This window comes from Magallana gigas, chromosome 4 (genome assembly GCF_963853765.1).
Source record: "Magallana gigas chromosome 4, xbMagGiga1.1, whole genome shotgun sequence".
Classification (NCBI taxonomy): Eukaryota; Metazoa; Mollusca; class Bivalvia; order Ostreida; family Ostreidae; genus Magallana; species Magallana gigas.
This window is the reverse complement of record NC_088856.1, coordinates 14,579,228-14,599,646: the sequence shown is the minus strand read 5'-3', so window position 1 is coordinate 14,599,646 and position 20,419 is coordinate 14,579,228. Positions and strand designations below refer to the sequence as shown.

Sequence of the window (20,419 nt, the reverse complement as noted above, 5' to 3'; positions counted from 1 at the left end):
ACATTTAAATCTGTAAATTGTATACCTTAAAGCTTAAAAATTCCACTCTACTGTAATATCGGCACACAAACACATACATTCGAGAGTTTAAATAATTTATGATGATTTAATTAAAGCATCATAGACTGTTTTTTTTTATTAGTGAACTTATATTAATCTAAAAGATATATGTATTGTGGCATTTGTAGAAAATATTCTTTCTTCTTTGATGATTTTACAGATTAAAGTGTAAATTCTACACCTTTAAGTTTTAACTTTACAGAATTTTACCGATAAAATGTAAAGTTTACAATTAAAAGTGTAAAGACGTATAGCGCACTTATTATACGATTTGGCCTCAAATACAGCCTTCTGCAAAAATCAGACATTTTCAATATTATACAATATTTAGTTAAATATATTCAAAGAAACTCAAATGACACAAACACCATGATCTAAGACTTAATTATCTTACACGACATCATTAAAATATTCAGGTTTTGCTAGGAATATTTGAGAAAGTATTTTGTATACGATAAAAAAAATGGATAGTTGACTATTTGAACGACTTTTAACCAAAGACATCCGATTAAAATTATGTTCTACAGGTATTGTAGTACAAGTTTACATTGAATTAGTTTTGGTTAAACGTGGTCTTTGTACTGAACACTAAATATTTCAATTAGTGTCTTTTCTTATACAATCATGTATATAGCCATATATATTGAAAGTGTATCAGCTGAAAATGTTAGATACGTGGCTTAGTTATAACGCGGAGGTCTTTTTGATTTTGTGGTCGCTGGATCGAATCCACTAAGTAGTATTTTTTTTCACTTAAATTAAAACATAAACAGAATAGACAGGTTAAGTTAATGTATCTATTCTTCTGGGTTTTTTTTAAAGTTGTCTCGTTTAATTCAGTCTGACTACGAGCATACCCAATATAAACATATCTCTTCATTAACACTATACATGTACTCTATTTACACTGAGATCCATTGCATTTTGCTTGAACTTATCAAGGTTTAGAACATCAACAACTGTTATACACAGAGTTTCCCGAATTTATGACAAATCAGATGTTACATAATTTTTATAAAATCAGTACATTGTATACAGGTTTCGAAAATCATATTGCGACAGCTGAGTACCTCAGGCTATTTTCAGTAACTGGTACCTTCTATACAAAGACAGGTGTAGCGCAATAATGGGAAAAGGCGCTATACCTCTTGTACAGATAAAACTGTGAATATTATACTTTTCAATGTAAATTTTACATATTGAAATGAAAATTTCAGTTTAAAATTTACAGATTGAAATGTGAACTTTTTAAATTAAAGTGTGAAAGTTTAAGATTAAAGTGTGAATTTTACACTTTTATCAGTAAATTTTACAGATGAAAGTGTACACTTAAATTTTACAGAATTGAGTGTAATGTTTACACTTTAACTTGTAAATTTTACATAATAGAATGTAAAATTTACTGATTAAGGTGGAAGGCTACATCGTCACAAACATGTCTGACTTCCGTTCGAAACGCCATTGTGTTCCGGATTGATAACATTATGTCGTGGTACAAAATAGCTATACACCGTTTAATTGAACTCTTCTAACTAAGGAGACGAGATTGGACTGAAATCACCAAAACGCTTAGAAAATATGTCAATTTTCTTCCTGTTTAAAGCTTTTAACTAACATTGATTATCAGCTGTTTTGTACGGAAAACGTGGACTCTAAATAATATACCGTTTCCCTGCTCTGCTGCTATTGGCAATACATTTTTGTCATGTCATCTGCAACAGACGATCATACATATGTGGCGGATTATCGATATAGGTAAGCAGATGTCAAATTTTCATTTAAACTATATATGTATGATGAATATAAAACGAAAGTACCGTAGTACGATCTCTTGAATTGATCCTAACTTCCCAAATTAAAAAAAAAAATTTGCAGTAAAAGACTTTCACTGAAACTTTGACATTAAACTAATGTATTTGATTTAAATAGATACAGCTAGGTAGCAATAGCAGTGGAAGCCCGGATTTGCAAGCAAAATGGGGGAAAGACAGGATTCTGAAAAGGAGCATGTTTTTCATTTCCACACATGCATGTGTATCACTATGGACATCTAATATATGTATTAATATGCGTATGGTTGTTGTTTATAATTGCTATTGTATATAAAAAGTAAAAGGCAATTTATGATATAATTAACTACTAATATTTTGTTCTGAAGAGTTAAATATATATAATGCATTCATCAATAATATAATTTTTCAGCTTCAAACATTATCATAAGCACTACTTATCCTATATCTACATATTTAGCATAGACTTGTTCCTTTTTTAATTTTTCTTCGTGATTTTTGTTAATTAAAAAATTGATCCCAAGATATTTGAGACCATGTAAAATAAAGAAAGACAACTCTTAAACAGGATCTTTCATACCAAGATTTTTGCAATAATTAAGTATTTCCTTTAATTTTTCAATTTCATTCAATTTCTTTTCTTTATCCCATTCACCAACGAATATTGTTTATATTTTCAGGTTTTTGTGGGATTTTGTCCAGCAGTTTGCCTTAACAGAATCTTTTTATATTTTAGTTTCATATCTATGTGGATTCCAATAAAAATCATACAAACTTTATTCATGATTTTTTTGTTTTTCATTTCTAAACTTAATAACATTTCACTTTCATAAGAATTTTAAAACAGAAATGTTTAAAAATTTGATAAATAAGGGGTTATCTGGAACCAGACTGATATTTTAAAAATTCTCTAGAAAATAGTGTATTGTATTTTGAGGTATATTATTGTTGAATACTGTGCCTAGTATTGGTAACAAATGCATGCAACAAAAATCTTCTACACTTATTTGGTGTAGAGATCCACCTTAAAGTGGTAATTTTAAGATTGGAGTATAAATTTTACACTTTTTAATTTTTTTTTTATTTTAAATGTAAATATCACATATATTAAAGTTTGAGCTTTACAGATTAAAGTGTGAATTTTACACTTTGATCTGTAAATTTTACAGAGTAAACTGGGAATTTAACACTCTGAAGTGTAAATTGTACAGATTAAAGTGTAATTTTTTTACTTAAAAGTCAAAATTTGTCATTATTAAAATGTAAAATTTACAGATTAAAGTGTAAAAAATACAGAATATACGCGCGGGGGTGTAAAAGTAGGATATGGAATGTAACATGTTATTTCGTGGAATCACCAATCTTCATTATTATGAATATTAATATTAAGAATATTAGCAGCGAAACGTATACCAAAAAAAAAAAAAAAAAAAACCAGGAGACAATTTTTTTTTACAAATTAAATTGTATTACGTATATTTACACATTGATGACGTCATGACTGAAAGTTGAATGTCGTGTAAAGATCGGAAAGCATGGTAAACAGATTCCAAATATAAGTAATCTAACAACTCTAATAAAGTATTTTGGTGTAATTTATTGAGAATTGAACAGAACAATACTGGGAGAGATGTTAGTTTTATCAATTATTCGCGAAAAGGTTTGTAAGTTTGCTTCCATATCTCGGCCAGTTCTTTATGATGTAAATCTCCGACTTAAACAACACTACCGCCTATGCATTGAACCTCAAATTTTACAGGTATAGATAGTTTGATCAATGCTTAAATTGAAATGTGCTGCTAGAATAATGTGTTAGGTGATGTTTTGATGCAACGTACCGTTTTTCCGTGCACTCGGTGTAAACCGCAGGGTAGTGTTGTTCTATCTTATTTTATGTTAAGGAATATATGTAAGCTATTTCTAGCTGTCACGTGATAATGCACCGATGTGGCAGTGATGTACTACCGGATTTTATTAAATTGACGTCTATTTCAAGGGATAACATTAAGTTTTTGATCTGATTTTAAGCACTTATTTTATCTTACGATTTTGAATATAACTGTTAAGATAAGACACTAAATTGACGGTATACTTCATTAACACCCCCGCATAGCGTAAATTTTACAGATAAAATTGTAAATTTTACAGATGAAAATGTGAATTTTTCATTTGAAATTGTAAATGTTTCAGAATGTAAAATTTACAGATTGGGGTATGAATTTTAAATTACAGATTAACGTGGGAGTTATACACTTTAAAGTATTAATTTTACAGATTGAAGTGTAGGAAATAAAAATGTAGAGTGCATATGTGGCACTAATACGCTTCCATAAACACGCTCTTGTATGGTTTTAAATGAAAAGAAAAAAAAACATTATTTTACTACATGGTGGAATTAATCTAGCGACCGCAAATAAAAAAGACCTCCGCGTTACCACTAAGCCAAGCATGCTCGAGAGTTATAGAATTTCTTTCCAATATATTAGGCTATGACAATAATGTGTAAGAAAAGTCGCTAATTTAAGAAATTACTAAATTTCAATCCAAAGATCACGTTAAACAAAAATCAAATCACTGTAAACGTTTAATACAATACCTGTAGAACATAATTTCAAACGGATATCTTTTGTTTAAAGTGGTTTAAATGCTTAGAAATTTAATTTTGTATTGCATATTAACTATTTCTCTATGTATCCTTACACAACCTGAAGTTTTGAGTGATGTCATGTAAGATAATTAAGACTCTTTTAACCTGGTAATTCTGTGATTTGCGTTTCTTTAGATATATTTTAACTTAATATTTCATAATATTTAAAATGCCTGATGTCTTCAAAAGCGCTAAATTGTAAGAAAAATTATACATAGTGTGCTTTTCACTTTGTCGCCATATGCATGTGATGTGGATAATGCATGGCGGCAATGGCAGTCTTTACACATTTTCAGTGTCAAAGTTATAACAGAATTCTAACATCTTATATCTTTGTTACATTTTTTTACGTGCTATGGACATAATCACAAAAGTCATCATAAATTAGCGTCCCATTGTTTAATTTTACTTACACCCCCCCTTCCACAAAAAAAAATAAACAAAGAACACACATACAACACCACAAAATGTTAACATATTACAAATTTTTCAAAATTACACCTCATTTTTGCGAGCAATTTACAGTTAACTAAATAATTAATGGCCGCCTTTCTGTTTGTGTATAACACCCTCTCTCTCTTTCTCTCTCTCTCTCTCTCTCTCTCTCTCTCTCTCTCTCTCTCAAATAATCAATGCATCGATGCAAAAAACAAAAAAGCTCACTTGAACCTTCGGTTCAGGTGAGCTAAAAACAAAAAAACGTTGCAGGCGATGAATAGCCAAATAGATATGTAATATGTTTATTTTATGTACGTAACTATAAATTCCTGAAGTGTGGCGATTTCTGGAAATCTAGAAAAAAATAACAAAAAAAAGATTGGTATAATTAAATGCTTTAAAACTTGTTTTAATCGCTCGCAGTAGTCAAAATGATGTAAGTTACAGTGCATTTAGAAATAAACATTTTATGTCAATTACATTCAAACTTCGTTATCTCGAACTAGATGGGACTGTTTAAATAGTTTAAGATATCGGAGTATTCGAGATATCGAGGGTGAAATACGTAAAAACATAAGTGGTTTAAACTTACAAATCACTCCGACATATCCATTGTATTCGAGATATCAGTGTTTGAGATATTCAAGGGTACAATAGTTACTACATACAACTATAACTATACATGCAGTATTAAACTGATTTTGTTAAAGGAACTCATATATTGATAACTCACCCGACACTTATCAAATCGGTACATGTTTATCATATGTATGTTTACAGTTTGATTCATAGCTTAAACCACATTGATAATTTTCATTATTTAAAGTAGATCCAGTGTTCTGTGACGTCACACTTTTTTGTAAAACTTTGAATTCTTTAAAAATTGTGCAAGATAGTTTTATTTATTTTATGTGAATATAATCACATGGATGTAATTAGAATTATTGGTAGGTTAAAGATATTTTCGCACTTAATTTTATACTAAATTTCCAAATTTTTATATATTTTATCTATGCAAAGGGGAAATAACTCTTTTTCTGACTTTTCTCTCAGTTGTATGTCTAAATGCTATAGTTTTTCTTATTCCAACGATTGATTTTAAAATAATTTTGTTATTTTAGTTTTCTGATAAAGTTGACATTAAAATTAAACAAGAAAAACAAATTTCTGCCTACAAGATTTTACTTTTAACAGAAAAAAAATACATTTTTCTAATGCTAAAATATACTTTAGTTTATGTTTATCTGGCATCTCAAAAAGTGTAATGACATGTATATTTTTTCTAACAATTGATGACATTTAAGTCTATTAAGTCGAAATCAGTTCGGTTTTTCAACTTTCCTCAGAGAATTTTACGAGTATGGAGCTACCTTAAATGAAAACATATTTTAAAAATATTATCTATTCTTGCGAACCGATTTTTACACAATCGGGACGAATGCACCCAAGGGCGAGAAAGACCACTAAGAATCGCAAAGCACAGGGTATAATTACTTATCAAATTTATACTGAGTGTGATAATTCCTCAAGGTAATTTAACCATTTTATAACCATTATATGAGATAAAACGCTATCTATTTATTAATCAGATACCGTACGAGAGATCTTTATTTAGAACAATTTGATTTCACAAAGATACCAGATTTTTATGCATGATCCGATTGGTCAATTTAGATAAGAATCTCGAAATTTGAATCTTGAATCTCGAATCTCGTATTTTGAATCTCAAACCTCAAATGAGCCTTTTTGGGCTTTTGTACAACTCAGTGTACGTTCAATTTGTAAAAATATTGTCTCTATTTACATTTTGCTTTAACTTTTATGTCGACGTTCTTTAAGTTTGATAGCAATTGTAGATATAATGGTTTAGATACGCACATATGCTTTATTTTTTTTTCCAGACCCGTTCTGCTTAAGTTTGGCTTTCCGGTGCTTTACTTCGGACATCAAATGCTTGGATAAAAAGTATTGAATGCTTTACATTTTAAAAGAGTATATAGAGTATTATCGACACAGCTCTCAGAAAAAAATATTGAATCATCGCTTAAGTGGTTAAATTTCCACTGGTAAAAGGCTTTTTGTAAAATAGTAAGGTTGTGTATAGTGGCTTAAGACAAACTTTCTTATCGCATTGCTGTATCTGTCAACAAATAAATTTCACTGGGTTTTTTTTCTTTCAAGAAAGGTAAGTTTTGATAGACTTGCTGAAGTAAAGAATATATGGCTATCGTTCTTTTGGCATTAAAGATTAAATTAGTGCCGGTGTTATTATACGACTGGTTTCCACAATATCTGAACATTTGAATTAAGTAAAAAATATAAATCTATTATGTTAATTCTAACAGTGGTATTGTGTATACATGTATAAGGACAAATCATTTTCAAACTAGAGGTAGCATAATTTTTCCCTAAAAACTGTTGAGTTTTAAAACTCCTAGATTTTAATACTAATTAATACAGTTTGTGGTTTTATACAGGTGTAAAGATTAGATTTACGAAATCGATATAAGTCGTCGTAAATATTTTAAAAAAGAATATGCATTTTTAAGTTTTTGTTTTAGAAAATTTTTTAAAGGCATTCGAAGTTTTAAAAAGTCATGGAACAAATAATTCGGCATTTCACATTTTGACATCTTTTAATCTTAATGTATTCATGTAATAGTTTTGTGAACTTTATAAAGACTCGTTTTCTTTTTTATAATCAATTACAATTTAAAAAAGAGTTTGCTTAGAAATAATTAAAAATATTTAGATACTTATTGATATTCACATAAAATATAAACTTTGACCTATTTCAAACTTCAAAGTGAGTTTGATATGTACATGTATATCTATTAAACATTCTCTCCTGAAATATCAAGTAAATATTTTAAAATAAAAAGTTATATGATTTTTTTAATTTTTGACATTTGAAGACTCAATAACTATTGCATATTTTGATACATGTAGGTTTAAAGAACAACAGAGAGGAGTAAAACATCCAGACTGTAAAACAAAATATTGTGAAAGGAGTTCTGCCCTTGCAATAATACTTGCATTGTTTTTGGTAGTGTTTGCCGTTTATTCTGTTGTTTGCACTTTTCTTCGAAGGAAATACAAGGAAAAGATTAAATGGTTAATGAGAGGTAATTAAAAAAAATTTTAATTGGAAAATGCATGGTTTCTCCTTCTAAGTATCTATACTTATAAATTAAGACATTTTTCCAATAAACTAAAAAAAAAAATGCCTGCACCAGCATTACTGCTAACACTTTGGTATTTCAACTCGTACGATACGATATCCGTAAGCTATATTTGAATTTACCTTAGAAGTAATTATTGTAAATACCTACTTTAATTTTTAATTAACCACCCCGAGATAGCAAACATGAGAGTAAAGTGGTGGACACGCCTCGGCGGATCCAAGTCAGTGGGAATTTGCATCAAAACATATGTATATATTTGCAATAAAATGATATTAAATGATTACTTAGAGAGTGAATATATTCACTGGGGACTTGCTTAGAGTGTACATGAAAATTAGAATATGACAAATGTTGAAAAAAAGACCATTTGTTTCTAAATTGCATGATTTAAGAACTCATTCGCTTGGAAAGCAGGACCTCTGATGAGGGAATGGGATAGAACTTTTCAGAACGGGGTAACCAAGAACGCGGGTTAACTAATTAACGTCATGCCGAAAAGTGTAGGACGAGTTCATCATGCATCGCGAGCAAATACATTTGATCGTACATCTTGCGTAAATACAGAAAAGTTTATTTATAAAGTGTGGCAATTTAATGCGATTTTAGTTTTGATGCGAAGAACCTTCCAGTACGCGGTGCCCAGGACTAAATGTTGCCCAGGACTAATTAACATCATGGCGGAAGTGGAGGGCGAGTTAAGCATCGGGCAGATATTTTGGATCTGACAACGTATGGAAATGAATATGCATACACTAGCGTTTTTTAATTTCATTCATTTTTTGAACCCCGGCAGATTGATAGCAAACCTTATTCATGAATTTCCTAACAATGGACAAATTGTGCTCTACGTCTATATGAAAAAATGGTGTATGCATAAAACGTAAAAGTTAAATTGGAAGGGTGTGGGAGGGAAGGGGTATCCTATTTTTTAAACATCTTTTATCTGAAATTCTTATTTGGGACAATGATAAAAATTATGGTGACATAAAGAACAAAAATTAGTGATACGAAGCACTGAATATCCACTCACTGGTTTCAAATTTTAAAAAAAATGGCTGCTATTCTTTTTACAGTCGGCTGCAACAAGAATAATTAAGGCCACGCCGCGGACATATATTTATCATCCATTTCAATATTTATTTTTCAACCCTGCCCGCGCTTCTCTAACTATCCAGCATTACAGTAATTCTTTTATTTTTTAAAAAAAATGTTGACTATATTTGCATGACGTTTTCTTAAAGAGACAGTACGGCGCATCTTATCGAAAACCGACTTGAACAAAAAAAAATTCCGATCGGGTTCGATATTTTTGTACTACTCATGAATGTATAAACTTTCAGAAAATTACAAAGTTCTCCATGAAATAAATCTAATTATTTCATTAAAATTAATAATTACGTATAACATATATATAATAACATCGCAACGTATTACGGGGTTCAGTCTTCTATACTAATATGCATGCGTATTTACTGTAAACAATGCACATGCAGGGCTCGCGAAGATTCTCCTGGACATGTTTGTTGATAAAAATATGTCATTTCTACTTCTCCCAGGTAATAATTGTTCCAAGTTTTTAGAATAACCACAATTAATATTTTGTTAGCATGTATTTTGCATGTATGTCTGTTCATTTTAAAATGAGTCGAGATTGGTAAACCATCAAAAAATTATCGAGAAAGTAATGATGTGTTCCGTTTAGAGAGTCCTTTTAACCTTGTATACCATGATGACTGTAGTCGAACGAAGATCTTGTAGTTTTCTGAGCTCGTGTCATTTATTGTCAATCAAAGTCCACGTGGTACAAATAAACGATATAAGATTATTCCGGTTAGAACGACCCTTAAATTTCCGGAGGCTCAGAAATTTAGTTTATTAGGTATATTAGGTATGTGAAAGGGATTTTTATGTCTATCAACTATTACAATCAACGTTATTTCTTATTTCCTAACGATACAATGGGTAAATCTGAAGTTATTTACACATGTGTTTTTATGTACTGTCTCTTTAATCAAGATGTGTGGCGTTAACAGCTGAGAATAAAGAAAACTAGTTGGCAAAGCTTTCTCTCTCTCTCTCTCTCTCTCTCTCTCTCTCTTATCATTGAAATTGCAAAATTGCAAAGTTGGCAAAGCTTTCTCTCTCTCTCTCTCTCTCTCTCTCTCTCTCTCTCTCTCATTGAAATTGCTAAAACGAGTTGTTGATTTTATTTATGGTGATGCAAATGAAGATTTATAACCAAAAATCCCATCAGTTTTATAAATGGCTTTCAAATTCATCTCATGTGGTTTTAAAAAAAGAAGTGTAGATTTTTCTAAAACATCACTTTCATAATGTTTTTGTTCTAAGGAACGTAATGAAAGCAAAATAAGTTAAATGTCACAATTCTTCCAAATATTTCTTTGGATTTAAAAAATAATGTTTCAATTTTTTTTTGTCAGATTAGGTAATTAAACTTGTTTTTCTCTTTTGTGATTCAAAATTATCGATGATTATCACATAAAGGATGAAGTTGCAAATCCTGTGCCCAAGGATATGTTCATAGTTTTTTTTAAACCTTTTTGTTGTCAGGTTGTGTTCAAAAGAACTGGCCAGGGCACAGATTTTTACTTAAGAGTTACTACGTTCTCTTAGATGAAACTTTAACACAAAATAATTCAATATTCAAATTAAGTGCTATCAAATGTGATTAAATACAGTGATTACTGTTCAAGAAATTCATCATTCTTTAAATATTTTTAATTGAAAGAAAATTAAAAAAAAAAAAACACGAGGATTTTATGAACATTTCGTGACGCCTTTCCAAGTTTATGCTTATGATGTAAAGTCTATTGCTTTATTAAAAAGAAAAACAAAACAGGTTATATAAAGTATACTTTGTACAAAGAATATAATAAACACAAATTTGCAGTGAGTGTCGATTTTTGCCAGTGCAGGTGTTTTAACGTAAATTTTGTATTTATTTTCAAATTTCATTGTGTGAAAACTTGTTAATATCTCCTAAGAAGACACTAGAATAACAGAAAGCTGTGATAAGTTCTGTTGATCTTATATTTTACTCATTTTCTCAGCAAAAAACAATCTATTTTTATCTTTTATACTTATTCCAGATTTAGCTTACAAAGAACAGGAAAATAAAGGTAAATATATAAAGTTTGCACTTCTACTCTGTTTTTGCCAGGGAATAATCAATTCAGTAATACGTCATACTCTTAAAGCTGCATAGTCCAATTTTTTTTTAGCCATTTTCAATTTAAACCGATTATTATAGAAAGTTATAGACATTCGTCTATTTACACCAGCAAAATTGATCTCTTATCAAAGTTTAAAATATTCAAAGTTGACAAGAATACTTCTTTATGGGCATACAAAAACACAAACCAAAATGCATCTGGGGAATGTTTAGAAAAGAGAACCGTTTGGTTTCGTTCCCCGAATGATTGGGTGTATTTAACCGGATGTTATGCATAGATTGTAAGCAAAACAAAATTCAGAAATAATAGGTTTAAAGAACAACAGAGATGAGTACAATATCAAGACAATATCAATACTGTAAAACAAAATATTGTGAAGGGAGTTCTATCCTTTCAATAATACTTGCATTGTCATGGTAGTGTTTGCCGTTTGTTCTGGTGTTTGCACTTTTTTTTCGAAGGAAATCTACGGCAAACACGTGTTAATTTTTGATTTGCCGGAAAACTACCTATATTTAGACTCTATTTAAAGCGATACCAAAGACATAATACAACTATCTCCACCTCGTCGTCGGGGGCGATTTTAAAATGAGGCGAACTAATGCGATACCCTTTTTATGTTTGTTTTGTTTACAAAATTGTACATATTTATAGACCGGGAAAACTACCGCAATGTTTATTATAATACACATACAAGCATAACAATCGGTTAAAATCGTTAACAAAATTTGACATAAAATCGGACAAATGCAGCCTTAATATATAAATCAAAGGAAGAAAAAAAGCATAGTGTTAATGTGTACGCAGTAGACGTAAATGACTGAATTTTTATAACTTTAGGTTTAACTACACTTGTAAATAAGGTATTTATTGATAAATATTTAAATTATGCTATTTTTCGTTATTGTGATAGCTTCGAAATGCATGTAGGTCAAAATATTTTTGAAATTGTTCATTATTCCCAAAACAATCCTTTTAACTTAAATAAGTTCTTTACGTTTTCAGTTGAAAAGAAACCAGACGTTGGCATATCGGGTAAATAGTATTTTTCTTTTTTCCCTTTTTTTTTTACCTTAATTAAAAAAAACTCCTCTTGCTTTTTATCACATATTGTATACTGTAAATGCGCAATACAATTTCATAATTCTACAATTCAATCCTAGCGTTAAATAGTGAATGGAAAGCAAATTTTTGTTCATCCGAAAAACCCGGTGTCTAGAATCCTTCTTCAACTGATTAAGATGTTGCCAAATTATCTCTTGAAATGTAGGATGTCCTGTAGTATGATTCAATTTTTAAAAATAATATATTTCCATCTAGATATAAATAATAATAATAACTTTAATGAACTTATTCTTCAAAAATATAGTTTCCAAATTTAATATGTATTTCCACAGAAATCAAACCATCTCGTGTTATAAAATTGGTGTCTTTAAGCTTTTATATATATATATATATATATATATATATATATATATATATATATATATATATATATATATATATATATATAAATGGCGTTCCCCTTCAAGACCATGGCTCCAAGAATTTATTATTTAACGACGGTGCCAAATTATCTTTTGGAATTAAGAAACTAACTTTAGGATGCCTTGCAGATTGCAGATGTGCAACGTTTTGTAAATTTTGCCTGCTTTTACTTTAAAACTAAAAAAAAATACAATATATGGACGACAACATATATAAAGTTTTCTATGATACCTATAATGATTTTTGGCTTATAATATACAACAATAAAATCTTAAAGAATTCAATCTTGTCTCAACCAATTAAAGTATTCAACATCTTTCAAGTTGAAATGCATAATATAGCCGAAGAAAAAAAATAAACAGTATGTAAACACCGGAGTTCGGCTTGATAATACAATGCCAGAACGATTAAGACTACTAGTATCTATATAAAGAATGTGTCTCAAAGTCTCTGGTGATTAAATGAATTATTTTACCAAGTACTGTGAGAAATTAAGAGGTTTTTAATGGTTTGTGTATAACAGATAATAAAACAAGAGTTCCTTAAAATCTTTTTATTTCAATTTTAAAATGTAAGCGTGTACGCTAAACGCTTTATATCGCTTCACCAACACTGTTTCGCAATCCTAAAGCTTCGTAAAAGCGCAATCTATGATAAAATCCAAGTATTGAATGAACTGAAAGCTGGGCTAGTTTAATGCAGTAATGATCAGACCCACCATATCAGATTAGACACCATCCAAACCCTGAGTTAACTTTCGGGGTTTACTCTGGGTTATCTAGAGAAGACCCAGAGTTAACCCAGAGATCCCACCTCCCCCCCCCCCCCCTCGGGTTGGGGGGATCCAGTTAACCCTGCAGAGTGGACACAGAGAGTAAATTCCGATCAGAGGTTTAGCCCTGAAAGCAGACACCACATGTGTATTTGAAATATACGAGGGGTGTGAATTGCAGCTGATACAATCGTAACATAAAAGACGGGTCTACTTCACTTACAGTGTTTAAACTGAACCCCAAAAGCAAACTCTGAATAAACCCAAAGTAAACCCCGAGTAAACCCAAAATAATCCCACAGTTGACGCAATTTTAAAAAAGCATACCTCAAGTAAACCCCGAAAGTAAACCCGGTGTTTAGTTGGAGTCTGTTCTTGTGTAAGCTTGGGTCTGACTAGTACTATATGTGCAATTTTAAACAGGAGGGACAGATAATCTTTATTTGTTAAAAAAGCAACATGATTTATTATCTATAGTAAAGTAATGATACGACATATTTAAAACAACAATCAACTCATTTACTGGATCTTCAGAACTTTGAAAAAAAGAATAGAAATATTTTAGTATATAGCATAATACAATTGAAACGTTCTCGCTTCATTGGACGTTAAAATACTGTGCCTGATAATTATGCCAATGCCAAGGTAGCATTTTTAAGCTGATTAATGTGCGTGCAGTTTTGTAAAAATCATAATAAAACCAAAAAAGATAGAAAATTGCTTAGAAAATATTAAATCACTTTTTTCTTTCGCGGGTCTCACACCTTTCAAAATTAATAAGCTTATAGATATTTATAACTGCTATGAATGAATATTTACTTACATGAAATATTAATAATCCTATAGGATTTTCCTCAAAATATTTCCCATAGGGAATAACAGAACATACAAGAGAGGAATGTTTCTGTATTTCTATCGGAAATGGTCTTTAATCAGATATATTCTTATTATATCGGGACAATAGATAGCATGTGGTGATAATAAAAAGTGGAGCAGAGCATACACGGACCTCTAAAAAATTTAAGGTAGGATCAGGTGCCAAGGAGGATTGAGCATCCTCTTCTGACCGGTGTCGTATAATTTAAGGTCCGCCCCGTAAAATGGTCCGGGGCGGACAATTAATGTTAACATTTAGGGTCCGCCTTTCCTCTAAAAGGGTCCGGCCCGTATAAGAAAAGGTCCGCCTAACATTAAAGGTCCGGGGTATATTTCTTCATTTATATTTTTTTAAATTTTGACTTATTTGTTACAAAATACTTAGTAAGTGGTATAATTTTGTAATTCTTATAAAGGAGTGCCTACCCGAGGTGAGTCAGTAAATATCTAGCACAGAGTTTTAATGAAAATACTTATACATGTAGCTTGGTGAACACAAATAAATCACAAAAATTATTACTGTTTAAAACTGGATTCTCATTTCAACTTTAGTTTTGCCGGTCTATCATATATAAACAGGTAATGAAACTGATTGGTGTCATTAATTAAACAATGGCATGAACCAACCTGCAGGTGTGAGGGGTTCACACTTTCAGGTGTTTGACTGTTTGAAATAATCATGTAAACAATGGAAATTTCCAAAGTCCTCTTTTTCCACATCTTTCCAATACAATACACGCTTAAAAACGTTGCCCTTTTTAAAATCAAATATTCTTTACAATTCAATTACAACGGTACATGCAAGCGATATCATTGCTACTTTTTTTTTTGCATTAGGGCACAGGGGCATCGTATCCACTCTTCTCTCTATGACATATATATAAATAATACATTTATATATATAGAGAGAGAGAGAGAGAGAGAGAGATACGACGCCCCTGTGACTAGGGCATATTATTAAGTGAAAGTTATGCTAATTATTATAAATTATTTAGTTCTTCAATCCCTCTTTCTATTTGAAACTTTATATTTGGATCGGACTATAATAATCAAGGAAGGGGAGTATCCAAAGGAATGGATTTGTTTATAAGAAATTAAAGACATACTTTTAAGGGATCCGATTTTCAAACACAGGTGCTTGAGGACAGGACCCCCCCCCCCCCCTTGAATTTAGACCCCTGGGGTAGTTGACACTGTTTTGGTAGAAATTCCTTAAAAGTCATGTACACAACAGGCTCCGATTTATTTAAAACAACCCCAACCTGCATATCGATCTTTTCATTTTCATATGCAATGGGTTGGGGGGGGGGTACATTTATCGTTGATTTTCCTTTAATTTTTAGATATTACAATAAAAATCTATAACAAACTCACTACATTCATGCATGACTATGCAGTTCTTTTAACGAGGTGGACCTTTTCTTGAACTATAATATTGGGCCCTACCTCTAAAATGAAAGGTCATCGGGTCAAAATACTGTGAATGTTTTGCAAACAGTATTTCAATGGGGCGGACCTTTTCTAAACGAGCCATAATATTACATCTAGGTCCTATCCCTAAATTAAAAGAACATCGGGGTCAATCAAAGCAAGTATCAATATGAATGTTAATTTTCTGCATTGGGTATTTCAACAAGTGGACTTTTTCTGTGCCATAATATTAGGTCCTAGCCCTAAATTAAAATATTATAGGGATAAATCAAAACAAGCATTTATACGGATATTCATCATATGGATATTAATTATCTGCATTCAGTATTTCAACGTGGCGGACCATTTCGGAGTTATTGATTTATACCAATGCAGGATTGCTACTCTAGACACTATCCATTTGATAAGGGCGTCAATATTTTACTCCGTTTAGATACGCATACAAGGATTTTTTTAGGCAGTTTACAAATATATTTCTGCATTAAAGCGCTTTGTGATATAGAATTTAAACATTATCGATGGAAACGGATTTACTTATAATATAAGACTAATGTTTACTTTTTTTCTAAATCCTTGCTTAATTACATGTATGCTTCATTATATACATATAAAAGTATTGTAAGTTTGATGAAAGAAAGAGGGAATAAGTCTTTTAGAATAATGAGGTGATCGAATACTGTACCACAGTACGTACATGTATATACACTATATTGTCAACGTATACCCTCTGTTACGGTAATCCACATATGCGACCTTTTATTAATTATCTTAAACTTGTGATAAATCTACCTAGAGACGTATAAGTTAATAGTAAATTATCATAAGTTTCTGATAACTGAAAATTAAACAAAGCAAAAGCTAAAAAGCCAATCTTAATTGCGTAGAACACTACAGCGGAGACATTTTTTCTCTCTCAGTTAAGGGGTGTATTCTGATTAACACAATTGTGATTGCCTGCAGGGTTTGTTTTTTTTTTACCTGTGTTTACCTGTCATGAAACCCTCTGCTAATACATATACACCGGAAGAGATGTAAAAACAAAGGGACTAAATGGTGTGTACAAATTATTGTCAAAATACTCTTGGTTTTCTTTTTTTCAGATTCTTAAACAATTGGTCAAAATCTAATCTGCTATGAATATTTGATATTCCACAAAGTAATACGCAAATGGCCGACTGGATTCTGTAAACAAAGACATATTTAAAATACAAGTACACGAGCAAAAAGGACAATTACTTTAAGAGAAATTTTAACAAGTGACTACGGGTAGGACCTTTTTTTATAGGGGAAAGCCGGACCTTAAATGTTAACATTAAAGGTCCGGCATTTTACGGGGCGGACCTTAAAATATACGACACCGGTCACACGCGCCGTGTGCTCTTTTCCGTAATCGGGAAAACGGAAAAACCCGTAGAAAATCAAGTAATTAATTATGGTCTCACAATATAATGCTGTATTGTGTGAAATTCAACTTGCTGAAATTTTGTTTCGTTTTGGGGATTTTATTTAGCGTTTACTTGATCGAGTCTAACGTATTCAGCTTTCGCCATAAATCACCTTATTGATTTTATCGCGGAAATTCTATCTTTTAAGTGGCACGGTGACTCAATACAGATGTTTTAATTTTTGATTATGACAACGGAAATAGGAAGAGCTACTCAATATTTCTTCATACGGGAGGTTTCACGCACGATAGGGCATCACTTATTAATATACAAGTTATTAAAACTCATCCGAAAATTGCATATGTAAACAAACCGAGTTGTTTTGGACATTGGTTTGGTGTCACGTGATTGCAATTTCTGTCTAAAAATAGTTACAGTGGGATTGACACACTGAAAAAATATGAATTTGAAGCTATTCGATGTCTGTGGTGAGAAATATGCATAAAAGAGAATGCATCTTAATAAATATACAGTTCTTGAAAACATCATGTTTCAATGAGAGGCTTCTGCCGGATGATGTATGTCACGCTGCAATATTTGCATTCCCCTGCGCTTGCGTGGCTATGAAGCGGTAGAAAAACTCATTATTTTTATGCTGACCCAACGTTCATCTTTTTATATAAGATATAAAATATGTGGAAATCGTGTAAAAATTCGATATTTGCTAAATCATGGATTTGTGCTTCATTACGTCCCTTTAAGATAAACTGTAACCAAAATATAAGAGGAATAACAATTAATAACAGCGTTATTAATAACATACATCATGCAGATGATTTAAGTTTAGCTTTTAAAGTCAAAATCTCAATTGAAGGCGCTATTGACATACCTTATGAATTTTGTGAAAAAAACAGAGTGCATTTTATTAGGAACTCTAAAGAATCTCTATGATGAACTTTTTGTGTTAAAATTACAAGTAAAGTAGGCAGGGGTCTAGCTATAGGAATCTTTAATGGTCACGATGAAGAAGAATGCTATTATAATGACTGGATGAAACTTTACCATGATATCGAAAATTTTTTTTAATTCTGGAGGAGAAGAAAATTGGCTTTAGTTGGTAAATCATTTATTGTCAATACATTTGCTATATCTTAACTTACATATGCTGCCACAATACTTAATTTTCCTGACAAAGAATGTATTCAAAATCTTCAACGGCTAACACAGTTTACAATCTTTTTTGGGATAAAACAGGTCGAATAAAACGTAATACTTTGATAAATGATGTTCATTATGGCGGGCTTTTAAATATTGATACCGAAAGTAAAAAAAAAAGCATTAAAAGCCTTTGGTTTCCAAAATTGACTAATAAAAACAAAGGTTTCTTGTTTAATATATTTTATATTGTGCTGTGATCAGCTCAATATAGAAGTGAATTTCGTACTACAAAAAAGTGTTTATATTAGATATCTGACTATATGATAAATATGATGTCTCTAATTCCTTTTTTATAATTTTCATTTTCGAGATTAGATAAAAGACATTTCATTTCCATTTTCCCGGTCCTATTTTTGTATTATCTATATCTTTAATAAATTGTAGAAATCTATGGTAGCTCATTTCACTTCCGTTTGAGTGAGTTCCAGGGAACTCCCAATCTTTCCCAATCTTCATACTTGTTAATTCATAATGGAACAATGTATCTAATATGCCTAATCAATTCGACTTTATGGAGCATTTTTGGCATCACACCAAGTAAAGCCTGACATTTCAGGATTTAGCTTTTCCTTCATATCATCTCAATTAAAACGCTCTATCAAATCTAAAGAAAATAATTTTTTTAGCCATGAGTATATTTTTCCATTTTTTGAAGGTGATAAACCCTTTTACATTTACTTAAATAATTTTTTTCGCTTAAGGTATACGTTTAATCAAAATGAAAAAAAAATCCCACTGATGATAATGGAAAACCATCTATTTTTTGTTAAAGACACATCATGGAAGTGATATTTTTCACTTTCAAAAAAGTAGTTTAATGACCTTTCTCTGCAGGCATAAAACCTTATATGAGGTCAATGATCAAAATTTTGAGATATGGTGTGTTTTATCGTTTTTAAGCATTTTCATTATTATTGTAGTATGTGCCATTCGAATATCTAAACGAAAAAGTGAGATAAAGCCAAACAGACAAAATACAAAATTATGTCGACTAACAAATAAAATCTTAACGGTGAATATTACAGCACTACCAAATATTTTTCAGTAAAAAACTTAATCTGAAAATTTTAGTCCGAATTTCCTGTTTTGCTAAAAGTCCAACTTTGTTTGAGCCGTAATATGGTAAAGATATCGAATGGTTTGTCAATAATAATTCATTTCATTAATACGTTTTGTGCTTAGAACATATCTTAATCATGAAAGGTATAACTTTATAACACGTTATGATAACAATCCGAATTTAAAAAACTCAAACCCTGAGAAAACAACGTCCTTAAATCAAATAGCTAAAATTTACGAAAGCCCATTGAGCTTATTTTCGTAAGGAAAAAAATATTTTTTCGCGAACTGTTGCGAAACTTGTGCAAATTTACGCATAACTTTCGCGAATAAACGCATAACTTTCGCGATATAACGCGAAACTTTCACCAATAAACGCGATACTTTCGCGATATAACGCGAAACGTTTGCGAATAAATGCGTCACTTTCGCGAATAAACGTGTTACTTTCGCGAATAAACGCTTAACTTTTGCGAATAAACACGTTACTTTCGCGATATAACACGAAACTTTCGCGATTTTACTCTAAACTCTCGCGAATAAACGCGTAATATTAATATAAATATTGCAATTTTATACAATAACCTTTATGAAGAACAATAAAAGCACATTTTAGTTTTGAATGAAACAAAATCTTTTATGTTTATTTATATAGACTTAAATAAATCTGATAAAGTTCATACAAGTTAATATAAATTCAAAGGTTAGAAATCTATAAAATCTTATATATAGAAAGTTGTCATTTTACACACTTTGAAGCAGATTTAAAAAAAACACTACGTTGGCAATTTTCCTTAAAGTGTAATATGAGATTAGAGGTATGCATATTCTACCTAATATTAAAGAAATATTCTGTAGTCTGCGTTTTTAAGAGTC

General features: G+C 30.8%; 1 protein-coding gene across 1 annotated transcript in view; it reads left to right on the top strand.

Moving 5' to 3' along the window:
• Nucleotides 1–20,419, top strand: part of LOC136275121 (putative ankyrin repeat protein RF_0381) — a 54,090-nt gene that overhangs the window by 19,964 nt on the left and 13,707 nt on the right. The window contains exons 3-6 of the mRNA XM_066083446.1: nucleotides 6,837–6,900; nucleotides 7,885–8,060; nucleotides 11,231–11,260; nucleotides 12,320–12,349. Of these exons, the coding sequence (XP_065939518.1) occupies nucleotides 8,054–8,060; nucleotides 11,231–11,260; nucleotides 12,320–12,349 (67 nt within the window). The 5' untranslated portion in view covers nucleotides 6,837–6,900; nucleotides 7,885–8,053. The remainder of the gene's footprint in view (nucleotides 1–6,836; nucleotides 6,901–7,884; nucleotides 8,061–11,230; nucleotides 11,261–12,319; nucleotides 12,350–20,419) is intronic.